Source organism: Trematomus bernacchii, unplaced genomic scaffold (assembly GCF_902827165.1).
Source record: "Trematomus bernacchii unplaced genomic scaffold, fTreBer1.1, whole genome shotgun sequence".
Taxonomy (NCBI): Eukaryota; Metazoa; Chordata; class Actinopteri; order Perciformes; family Nototheniidae; genus Trematomus; species Trematomus bernacchii.
In genome coordinates, this window is record NW_022987821.1 from 5,964,318 (window position 1) to 5,976,408 (window position 12,091).

A 12,091-nucleotide genomic window follows, 5' to 3' on the forward strand; every position below is an offset into this window, starting at 1 on the left:
GAAACATCTCACATTTAATAATATTGGAATGTGATAATCAACTAGAGGGGTCTTTACAAGTGAAAACATTCAAACACTTCAATGCAAAACGTGCTAATGCCCATTTCAATCAATATTACAGTTGTACTTATTATAAGGCATTAGACTGTTTTGAGGGTAATTTGGATTTACATTGTCCATGTTTTAAATAAATACATGGGCCTCATCCAAGGCTTGTTTGTTAGTACATTTTAACAGGAGGCAATTCTTTAGTGCTATAGAAAAATGGCATTGAAATACATTTTTAGAACAGTTGTAAAAAGCCAAGATAATACAACTATTTCTGCTAAAAATGTAACAATGATCGAGAGTCAGACCTAAACATTTCAGATCTCACACTACACTGTAACCTTAATTCATACCTTTGTTATTCATGTTTTATTATCTTTGCTTTTAAATGAGTGTTTTGAAATGCCCTTTTATAATATGTTTCTTAATGGTCTTAATGTCTTTCATTTTTGTAAAGCACTTTGAATTTCCTTGTGTTGAAATGTGCTTGGCCTATATAAATATACTTGCCTTGCCTTACAAATAAAACTCGTTTAAATAGAATAAGACAGTCATAAAAAAACAATATTTAGTCTTCTGAAGATAAATGAAGATCTCTGATATTTCAAACCAACTTTAGGGTCACCTCGGGTCCCTAGTCTCAAGGTGCGGTAAGATGCGTGCCACACCTTGTTGCCATGCCCACGCAGTTGCCTCCCGTTATTTGGCCATTTGTCAGTGCAGTGCGCGTCTTGGACACCGCGCTGCGCTCTTGCCGCTCCGCCGCGCTGCTTGTCTGACGCGCTCCCCCCTCCCTCCCTCCCTCCCTCCCTCCCTCCTCTCCACCCTCACCCAGCGCAGGAGCAACACACCCCAGTGGGAGAGAGGACGTCCAACCGCATCTTTCATAGTAACCGAGGCTCACTTCTCAGCCAGGACCCCGGTGTTTCTGACCGATCTGTCTCGGAGGTGCGTCCAGATAATCCGCTTTCTCCGCGCCGCTTCTCTTCGCTCCCGTTCCGCTCGGCGCCGGATCGGTCCGCTCGCTTCCCCCCGGAGATCAGTTCATTCCCTGGAAGCTGGATGAATTATTGGAGAGTTGTGAATAAGTGCGAGAAGAAAGCTGAGGCTCGGGATCCTCGCTCCGTCCAGGGAAGACAACACTCTGCCAGAGTTGTGGACGAGAATGGAGGGGACGTCCCTGTATCTTCCTATTGTTATTTTACTGATGCAATGTAAGTGACTAACGGAAAGTGTTCAGAATTACTCACTGTTTCTCTGGCTGTTTGCTTCCTTACTTCTCTCTAAGAGATAATGCTTTGAAAATAGAGTTAAGTGCCTGATAGTAGCTTAATGTACTTTAATTGATCTAATTATAAGGATTTCTGTTTTATTCTAACCATGGATGTCGAGGATCTAAAAAAATGCAGTCAAATTTGTGCTCTTCGACTTAATTTGATTAACATGTTTTCTTACTCAAATAGTTGCTTTCTCATTTTCTTAAGGTTTTATTTCTAAAGCAAAAAAATAAATTTGAAATCATGAATTGACGTTTGAACCCTCCACAAGATAACACTTATGAAATTGATTACAAAAGTGCTCGCCTTAAGCAATCTTTTATTTATAATACTGTATTTGTATTGTTACTGTCCGTGGATCTCTAGGATCTATACTTTCCCCAAAAAGTCATTCAAGTGTAAAAAAATGTTTTCAACTAGTGAATTTACCTATTTTGAAATAGTGGTTTTATTTAATTACAGTTTATTTCAGGTTTTATTATTTTATTCAGAACATACATTTTTCGCAGTGTTAATACGCAGTTTCCCAGTTTAGTTGAAGCCCCTATAGATCCATAGAAAACAGCCCTAAAGGTGTATTTGGCGGGGTGCCACCCAAGGGTGTGGGCAGCATGGTGGTAGCAGGCACCTGTTTCTGGCAGGAGAGGTGTGGGATCAATGCATGAAGTCAGCGTTTGGATTTCAACCAGAAATGTCAAACTGTTTATCCTCACGCTGAGGTGTTTTTGATGCTACCAGGAGACAAGTGGAGATGAACAGGATAAAACTTGTTTATTTAAAAAGCAAAAAGGCAACCTTTCCATGATGGAAAAAAGGAGATAGTGCCTCCAGGAGAGCAGGAGCAGTGTGGGATGGATGTGATGAGACAGGGAGAGTGAGTGACGCAGATTTTACTCTGTGTTTGCCACCTGCCAGGCCACCAGGTCACAAGTTCACAGAGGTGTGCGTGTGTCCAGTCCCGCTGTGGACAACCTGTCAGAAATCACTCAAGTTACACACACACACACACACACACACACACACACACACACACACACACACACACACACACACACACACACACACACACACACACACACACACACACACACACACACACACACACACACACAGAGAGAGAGATGTCAACAGGGCAGCTTAAAATCTGTCTGATGAACGCCTGTCGAGTGTATTATTTAAAAGGAAAAAAAAGAAAAGAGGGAATGTTTTTGATTTGTCTGTGAGTTGAGAAAGACAACCCCCATCTCAACCTCACACACTCACAGAGACAGCTGTTGCTCACAGAGTTACAGTCACACAGAGAGGCTTTGTTCAAATGGAACACACACACACACACACACACACACACACACACACACGGTCAGTCCTCCCTGTTCCCCCCCCCCCTTGAAACGTGTGCCGTGCACTTCCACGTTATCTATATCACAAAGCCGGGCAGGATACGCCCTATGGGCCTACCTCCCTTCCATTTGTCCTGTTAATTTTAATAAGTGCCTTAATTATTACTGCGCCATGCTTTTGACCTCGCCACAGCCCTGGCAACACCCACCCCAGTGTCTGTAACACTCTGTACGGACCACGTAATGAGAGGAAAGCTGCGTGCCAAGGAGCGAGCGTGCCATCTTTCTATTTTTGCTCAGGCTGTGCCTCTGTGAGTTTAAGCTGTCGAGGCTTGATGTTGATACGAGATGTGTGTGTGTGTCTGTGTTGACGGCTTTGTCTGCTAGGTCCATCCCAGAAGCATTTTAATTACCCTTGTATCTGAGGCCATATTGGAGGATCTACAGAAACCTGCTGGAAAAACTTGATTTAAAAATCAATATAAGCATTTTTCTAACTTCCATTTCAGTTTGTGAGTCATACTTGTTAAAATTATCATTTTACCCGGAGCCAATTCTCAGTCTAATGTACCAGTATCTAAAGTCTGGCAACCATTTATGATCAAATCACGATTAGAACTCAAAGTATCCTGTTGACTATAGATTTTTTTTTTTTTTTCTTCAATTTGGGCCTAATACTAACTTTGAAATCTGGCAACAGGCAGCTCTTGGTTGCCGAAACTGCAAATATGCCATTTGCTGTTTTTAGTACCCTTATGTTTTGAGTGCTGAATATATGCGGTTAGCTTTATTTGAAAATGAGACATACTGTAAACGTATTTAAACTTTATTACAAGACAACAATGATCCTGCTGAGGCCTGTGTAAACGCCCTTGCAGCATTTAATGAGTCTGGGTCTGACTGACTGTCGTGTTCTATAAATATCATTAATGCAAAGAAAATATAATATATACTTCTTTATGGTGCATGTTTTTCGCTGTCCCTATATTATATATATATATATATATATGTATATATATATATATATAGCCAATGTTTTGACAATTTCTCAAAATGTTATGTTATAATCCTGCCTCCCAACAATAGTTAGTTACCTTGCAATACAGACAGAACCTCATGTGTGCAACAGAAGCCACTGAAAAGCCACCCAGTGCTCAGTGCTCCACTTCATGCCACGGATCATGCATTTGTCTAAAACCTGAGTAATGTTACTTGTCGGCTTCTTAGACAGAACGTCTTTTCATTTAAAAAGTTACACCATGTTAACATTTCCCACCATGCAGTTGTGAAACGATCCAATCTCGCCATGTGTTCATTGTCTGCCTCGACACTTCTGTACTTAATTGAGGCCATGGAAGCTGACAGTGTTCGTAGTAGAAGAGCACGACACAGGCCTCACATGCACAGCCTGATTTTTTATGTGTGCGTGTGTGTCAGTCAGTGCAGCGGTAAAGTGCGGGCATGTTGTCAGCCCCGCTTGGTTTCCTCTTCTCAAAGAGACACAGTCGAAGGTGGCGGCAGGCCTGGTCTCACATTATGTGACAAGAGCGTCTCCCATTCACAGTCCCACTGTCTGAGAGGATCTCCCTTGCCTTCAATCCCACTCTCTCTTTTATTCATGCTCCTGCAAGTCTCCCTCCGCTAACCTCCACCCGCCTCACTCTCCTCCACTCCACTTCATTTGTATTCTATTCTTAGGGCCGCTCATCTCTCCTTTGTCGTGCCTTTTTTAATCTCATTGTATCTCCCTCCCTCGTCATGCTCATCCTGAGACAATGCTCCTCAGAGGGTGTCGAGGTACGGGAGCCAAGGCCACGATGATAATCCTGTTACATCGCCACAAGTCAACACATGGCGGGGAAAAGGGAGCGTCTGCAGGGAGTGTGCAGTTTTAATTCACTTAGCGCAAAGTAAGCGAAGCTGCTATAAATTGAGCCAACTTCAGGAAAAGCTTTTAAAAAGTATGCGACATTTGGCAGACATTATTATTGTAAAGGCTGTTGTTTATTTAAAGGTTTATTTTTAAAATAGCTGTTGTCGTGGAAAAAGAGCGAGAGAGACCTTTGGGTTTTTCTAACCAGCTTCAGTTTGTGGAGACGCCCAACATGGCCTGTTTTCTGTCCACACTTCCTGCCCTTTGTCTCAGTTTGCCCTCCATTCTTCCATGTCACCCCTCCCTTCAGAAGAGAAACATCTAACTTAGAGTCATCCAGGAACAATGGGCCCACACAGGAAGTGACTGACAAACAGGAAACGGTTCTCTTGTTTTTAAATTGACAATTGTGAGATTTGAATCTGCACGCATCATGGCATCAGCAGAAACAATGGCAGGAAGTAAATGCATGTGTCAGAGAATGTATTTTAGGCTTTCCAGAATATGTGTATATTTTCAATACACCAACGTTTTTGAATAGCCCTTAATGTTCTGAGTGAGTACCGCAGAGGCCCATTCAACATTTATAATGTCATTTAAAAAATGCACGGCCTTAAGAAAAACTCTCTTTACTTAAAGTTGCAGACTTCTGGGAGACGTTACAGTGTTGGTGCAGCAGCTGCGAGTGTTTACTGTTCTTACAGTGTGCATGTTTGTAACCCTCTTTCCCTCAGGCAACCTTCAACCGCAATGAATCTGTATTTAACGGCCTGACGACCAGGCAATAATCCGCTCCGTAAACCAATCGGGACACAGGAAAGAGTTGCTCCTGCTTCCTTTTCCTGTTTGGTGGTATCAGTGACACGCAGACGTCCGGAGAAGCAAACCTGGACAGCGTGCCGTCGGCCTCTTAGCTAATGCCTCTCTCATACATCAGGGTAATCTGGACAAGCCTCTGTTGATATGCTTGGTGACCTTCACCTAACCTGCGTTTAAATAAACCCACGGCAACACGGCTCCTTAACCCCTCTGGATTAGAGCGGAGCAGGTAGTAATCCTGCTCTCACTTCGGATTTCCTGGAGATCTCTGGCTGCCTCAGACAGTAAACCAAAGACAGCCATTAAGCATTCTCCTCTCGCAGTTGGCGGGCAATGTGGAGCACTTTACCCAATTCACCTTGCCCCCTAATGGATGAAAAGCATTTTTGAAATGCTCTCACCCCTCTTGTTGTATCTCCCCCTCCCCTGTCTTCTCCACCGCCAGGTTCCCCCTCCGTTCCTGTCTCTGTGTCCACAGAAAGACACAAGGTGGAGGCGCACGAGTTTTCAGGTGAGGCAAAAAGAAAAAACATCCCCCCCTTGTGAGTTGCTGCTTTGTTAGATTCACTCTGACAGAATAAACCACAAGGCTATAAATAGACCGAGCAGTTAAAAATGTCCCTGATTGAAGGCTTCGCTATTCTGCCATAAATATCTCATTGGTGTCCCTTTTTCAGATGCCGTGCTGTCATGCACGTTCCGCACCGAGAAAGACCAGAACCCGCGCATCGAGTGGAAGAAGAAGGGCAGAGGTGTTTCCCTCGTGTACTATGATGGACACTTCAAAGGTGTGGAAGCTTGCAGTGGAGTTTGCCATGTATCATGAGAATGAAAAACCACCTGGATGCTGTGGGAGATATTTTAGCACAGTCATGTGTCAATGGTAGCAAGGCATAACGTCCTAACACACCTCTTATCCTTGACCCTTCTTCCGGGGTTAAGGATATGGATTTAATGGTTGAAATAAATGAAACACTAGCTGTCGTGCCGTCAGATTGATCAAGCATCCTCTTCCCTATTACAGCCGGAGTAGGTTTAAAGGTAATCCAGCCTGAGCCTTTTGTTGTTGAAATGCATCAAAGTCCACTTAGAAGAGCGTTGACTTGTGAAATGTTCAAAACAAGCTCTGTGTGACTTCTTTCATCTAAATCTGCACATCACACAAAGAAAAAATCTATACTATCTTTTCTTTTTCTTTTAAGACCATGGTTTAGGATTAATGTAATGTCACTTTTTAGTTAATTTATGTATAAAGAAATTTGCATATCGACTTTAGACATTTCCTCTTCGTTCTCCCTGACCTTCTGTCCTTTCCTCCAGCTCCCTTTGAGGGCCGGGCGTCTATTGAAGGGGCCACGGTGACGCTGCAGAGGGTGACCCAGGAGGATGCTGGGGAGTACCGCTGCGAGATCAGCGCTCCTAACGACTCCGTCCAACTGGGCGAGACCAACGTCACGCTCAAAGTCCTGGGTAAAGAAAATCAATGACAGAAAAAACAGCTCAAATATTTATGAGATCGGCTTGTTTTGTTTCTCCAGGTTTTTCTTATGTTTCTTTAATTTCCTCCCTTGTCCTGCCCTCCAGTTCCCCCCCACACCCCGTCCTGTGAAATTCCCAGTGGGGCAGTGACGGGCTCTGTGGTGCAGCTGCGCTGTAGGGACCAGCAGAGCATCCCGCCTGCCACATACTCCTGGTTCAAGGACAGCATACAGTTGAGCCCGCCATGGCGGGCCAACACCACCTTTGTGATCAACTCACACACAGGAGTGCTGGTGAGTGTGTGTCTGATTAGGGAAGGATGAGGAGTGTGTTGGAAATAGTTTACAATGTCTCCTTGCAATATCATGTCTCATCAGAATCAGAAACGGGTTCAGAATCAGAGACAGGTTTATTACCAGGTAGGTTGACACGTACGAGGAATTTGACTTGGTGTCGTGCACCACGACACCAAGTCAAATTCCTCGTACGTGTCAACCTACCTGGTTGTTTTTTGTTCAACAACAAAAAACACAGATAGCGAACTATTTTGAGAACACTATAATAACATTACAGAAAAAATATAGTAAAATAGAAAATGAAATAAAGCAGTAATTTACATTGAAATAGAATGCAATAAAATATGTGCAGTAAGCAAACCAGATATTGTGTGCATTATTGAAAGAATCAAGGAAGTTCTGCTGTCAGGTTTTGTTGAAGGTGCTCTTTGGTTTGATGGTAGTTCTTCTTGCTCATGGACATGTCAGCAGATCTAAATCTAAAACGCTCATCATAAATACTTTTCTTCTTCCCTCTCTGTCTCTATGCAGGAGTTTAAAGCGGTAGCCAAAGAGGACACCGGTCGATACAGCTGCCTGGCTTCCAACGGAGTGGGGCCGCCCAAGATGTGCGAGGCCAAGCACATGAAGATAGGTGTGTGTGTTCTTCCTGTGTGTGTGTGTGTGTATGCCTCTTCCCCACACCCTTCAGCACTGGAGAAGCTCAGGGATGCAGTGGAGAGGAAAGGCCTACTAAACTAATAAAAACCTTTACGAAGGGACTTCAGATTCCAAGGGCCACCGTGATCTAAAAATGAAGCATTCCTGAGGGAAGGTCTTCAGCTTGTTAATGAATCCTGTAATGGACATTAGGTTGATGCAAGACTACACTAAATAAATTATAGGAGATGTTATTAGAGTACATTAGACAGGGTTACATCCTTCCTGTTTGTTTGAGGATGTAATGTTTACCACCATGTTCTGTGACTTCCATGACATGAAATCGAGGTTTTTTCCTCCATGTATTTACTGCTGCATATGTAAAACAGACCATAACTCACACTTTATTTCCATCCCGCCTCCAGAGGATGTCAATATCTTGGCGGTGGTGGCAGCGGTGGTGGTGGTCTTCCTGGTGGTGGTGGCCTGCAGCTGTGGTGGACTCTTCTTGCATCGCAATGGCTTCTTCAGCCGTGAGTTTGTGTAGTTTAAATGTTATCTGCGCTTTAAAAAAAATCTAACAACCAATTATTTTTGTATTTATTTTAAAACAACTGACATTCACTGTTTTTTCTCTCCCATGCTTCTCCCTGATCCGTGGGCAGGACACAGAGGAAGGTAAGAGCTCTGTGATTGCATTAACATTGATGTGAACAAACACAGGCTAATACCCACACGCTTAAGACTGAGGGGGGGGGGTTGTTGTTGCACTTATAGACTGCGTGTCTGTGCTGACTCAGGACTGTATACAGTGACAGCTGTGGCTGTGTGTGTCTACATGTGTGTGTGTTTGAGCCACAGCAGTGCTTGCGTTCCTACTCCTCATGTGATTGGCGCCAGCAGATGTACAAACCATGGGGAAAAGGTTGTTTTTTTAAATTGATTGCCTCTTCCTGGCAGAGCTGCATCTGTTGAATTCATGTCAATTTGTAGCAAGACTGATGATCTAAACATGCAGACATTTAAAAAGGGGGGGGGAGGAATAATGAGTGTAACACACTTCTGGAATAATTACCCTCCGTTAATCAGCAAGGAGGAAAAATATTGGCAGAAAGAATAGCGAGCAACTAAACTGATTGGATGGGTAATTTGAAATGGATTATTTAGATATCGAGGAGATAGAAAAATGATGCTGTGGCGTGGCAGAGGGCTGTGAGTGCATTCACACACACGAGTGGGCGAAAGGCCGTTGTGATGCTTGACTGGTTTATAAGCCAGAGACCGCGGTGACATAAATGCATGTCCTCGTGTGACTGGCCTAATTCGCTTGACTTTATGTTATTTGATTACTGGCCTGTTACTGCGCAGCGTTTGATGGAGAGTCACTGTGGAGCTCATCTTGAAGCTGATGCGGAAGCTCTTTGTCTAGGTTAAAGTCTGATGCTTATCCCAGTGAGCTAACTGGAGCTGTCAGTGTCAACTTCCTATTTATAGACCGGGCTTCTTCACAAAGACTCAAAGACAATGTGACATGGTATCTGATGTACCAGTGAACAAAATAGGAATGCAGATCTGGGATTGAGCCCTGCCTTGAAAAAATAAAAATAAAAACAGTAAAGCGGACCTGGTTATTTTAGATTTCACAATGAATTTGTTGTAACACAACATTGCACTACTTTAGTATGAATACAATACATTTAACTAAAACAATCCTTTTGTAAAATAAAGTGCCCTAATCTGCAATTTTGTTAGGGTCCAATTTCATCCTCAGAGTCTGTACGTGCAGGCTCTGTGTGAACGTCCACGCTTTATCAATCAAGGCCCTTCCACAGGTGTAATACAAACCTGAAATAGAGGGAGTAGAAAAGAGTCAGAAAGCATTTAGCGTTGTGTATCAGGGTGTTGGATTGCTGCATGTGATTGGCTCACCACTTGACCTGCTCAGCTCTGCTGCATCCCGATTGGCTGCATGTCAGTACAGGTTTGTTGCCACAACCCTAGTTCTGTAAACATGTGCGTATCATTTCTGTCACTTAAATTGGTTATTGAGGGGTTGTCACGTGACATTACGATAGACCCCGAATATACAGAAATGAAATGCACAACTCCTCACTAATAGAGTTATGGTGGCACACCTTACACATCAATGACTTTACTAATAAACCCCCCCCTCCACTCCATTAAAGCATGGCGTGCAGTGTCACTCCAAAGTCATACCCTCCTTTTGTTAAAGCCAACACAATGATCCCTACAGGTCATTTTGGATCTCCCAGTGTCATGGTGCAGCCCACATCAGCAGCCAAACCCTGCACAGAACTGAGGACACGTGAGTGTGACCTTAAGGCCAACGGCAGATATGGAAGAAATTAAAAGCCATAACAATTCGAATTTGAAACAAAACTGATAGCAATCATGATGTTTAACCATGAATACAAATATAAATACGCTTGGGCTTTTGTCCTCTCCTGCAACCACTATAGACTCCATGAAATCAACGCACCTGGCCAATGAATAGTTTGGTACATAACCGTGTGTAAAACCGCAAATTGTCAGTTTTCACGTTTTGCTTTCAAGTGTTATTTTGCTTTTCAATTGAAAGGTAGGTGAAATAACAGAGACAGGTCTCTGCATAATGCACCACAGCGCTATTAACCTTTATTATGACCATACAGATTGCTTGGGTTTTACGAGAAACACTATGACCTTCGTGAAAGTCATTCTAATTACAGGACTGTTGTATTTGATTATATTATGTTTAGCCAAGTGAACGTTATACATTGGCAACTGAGTGTATATTGACTGTAAATCTAACACTGACTGAGCTAAACTCCCCTTACACATTCCTCTCCCATGCCTAATATATTCCTGCTCAGAGTCATACTTTCCTTTTTACCCACTGGGAAGTTTGCCATGTATGATGTGCATTATTTATGCAGAGCAAAATATGAGTCAGGATACAGCTGTCTGCCTGGAGAGTCTGTTCTTCTTTGTGACTGTGTCAAACTGTCCAATGTGCTTACCCACGTCTTTATCTTTCAGGTCCAATGTCAACTACATCCCTCCGCCCCAAGAAGTAAGAGTTTTTTTTTTTAATTTACTCGTTTCCTCCTTTCCCCTTCCTCTCATGATAGATTCAGAGCAGTGACATCAGCATAGTGCTGACCGAAGCAGGAGCTGTTGAGACTTCTCTAACGAATGTTGCTGTGTTGAAATCACAACCTCTGGAACCATAATTCTCAAACATGCCGTAGAAAACCGTTCGATACTAATACTTGATTTTCTGTGTGCCTCCAGGACTTCAAACACACCCAGTCCTTCATGCTCTGAGAAGCTGGCCTTCCTTTGAAAACACATCACCCTCGTGAAAAGGTGCCAAACACTGGATTCTCTGATTTATTAAGTCACTGGACTCTGAATGAGCTCTTTATCTTCCAACACATGCATTTCAATCTTCTTCTTCTACCACTCCTTTTTGGCGTGGCACGGACATTTGCAAGGCTTCTTTCTCTCTTGCTTTGCACTGTGTGGGTCCCCTCAGTCACTGGTGTTTCTGCTTTTATGAGATTAACTTCACTTTCATGACGTTGTGCTCCCCCCTGGTGGTCAGATGTTTAAAGTGGACCTATCATGCTATATTTGAATAATATATTGTAGGGCCATACCTATATAAAACATGTCTGTCAAGTTTTATTTTCAAAATACCAAACAGATCATGCATTTTAGCCATGCCTCATTTCGCTCTATTTGCTGTATTCCAGCCCTGTTTTTGCAAGGGCTGATTCTGTGGCAAATGAGCTGCAGCTGACCACGCCCCCCTGCAAAGGAGGGGGGCGAGGCACGAGCGTCATGTTACCATGCTGTTACCATGCTGTTACCATGCCACGGCAACCTCTCATTCCCCTGATAGGTGGAGAGTTGCCCATATAGGCGGAGCTCCTTGTTTCTGACGTCAGAGATATTTCAAATCTGTATCAGTCTGTATCAGATCCGTTGCAGCCCCGTTTTTAGAGATTTGGATATGGAGGAAAAGAGAGAGGGTTGTGTTTTCTGACACTTGGTGAGTTCCCTGACACACCGGGGACACATATTCATGTATAAAAGACGTACAAAAGTGCATTTTGCATGATAGGTCCCCTTTAAGTTCCACTTGATCTTTTCTAATTAATCCAGGAAAAAGGAGATATTTTCCAGATTGCGTTTCTTCCCTCTGCAGGCCAATCGTTTGAACTTGTTTTATTTTTTACCAAAGACTGACCATTTAATTGAAGGGATTTTTATTTAAAAGATATAATCATCACAAGGGAGTTCTGCTTAAAAGCC

The 12,091-nt window shown here is 43.2% G+C and overlaps 1 protein-coding gene across 2 annotated transcripts; it reads left to right on the forward strand.

Annotated features, from left to right (window-relative positions):
* Positions 1-884: 884 nt before the first annotated feature.
* jam2a (junctional adhesion molecule 2a) lies at positions 885-11,523 on the forward strand. 2 transcript variants are annotated; one of them, XM_034151634.1, is made up of 11 exons: positions 885-1,262; positions 5,803-5,868; positions 6,035-6,145; positions 6,678-6,827; positions 6,942-7,129; positions 7,664-7,766; positions 8,197-8,304; positions 8,437-8,449; positions 10,026-10,097; positions 10,811-10,844; positions 11,066-11,523. In XM_034151634.1, the coding sequence occupies exons 1-11, from the start codon at positions 1,214-1,216 to the stop codon at positions 11,096-11,098; spliced, it is 927 nt and encodes a 308-aa protein (XP_034007525.1). In that variant the 5' UTR covers positions 885-1,213; the 3' UTR covers positions 11,099-11,523. The 2 variants fall into 2 exon arrangements, with proteins under 2 accessions (XP_034007525.1, XP_034007526.1); XM_034151635.1 differs by lacking the exon at positions 10,026-10,097 and having other exon boundaries at positions 11,066-11,520.
* The last annotated feature ends 568 nt before the right edge of the window (positions 11,524-12,091 follow it).

Excerpts from the sequence above, each read along its gene's own strand:
- jam2a (XM_034151634.1), top strand. The coding sequence starts at position 1,214 with ATGGAGGGGACGTCCCTGTATCTTCCTATTGTTATTTTACTGATGCAA. Across the intron at positions 1,263-5,802 it reads TGTTATTTTACTGATGCAAT|GTTCCCCCTCCGTTCCTGTC; the intron begins GTAAGTGACTAA and ends CTCCACCGCCAG. Across the intron at positions 10,845-11,065 it reads ACATCCCTCCGCCCCAAGAA|GACTTCAAACACACCCAGTC; the intron begins GTAAGAGTTTTT and ends GTGTGCCTCCAG.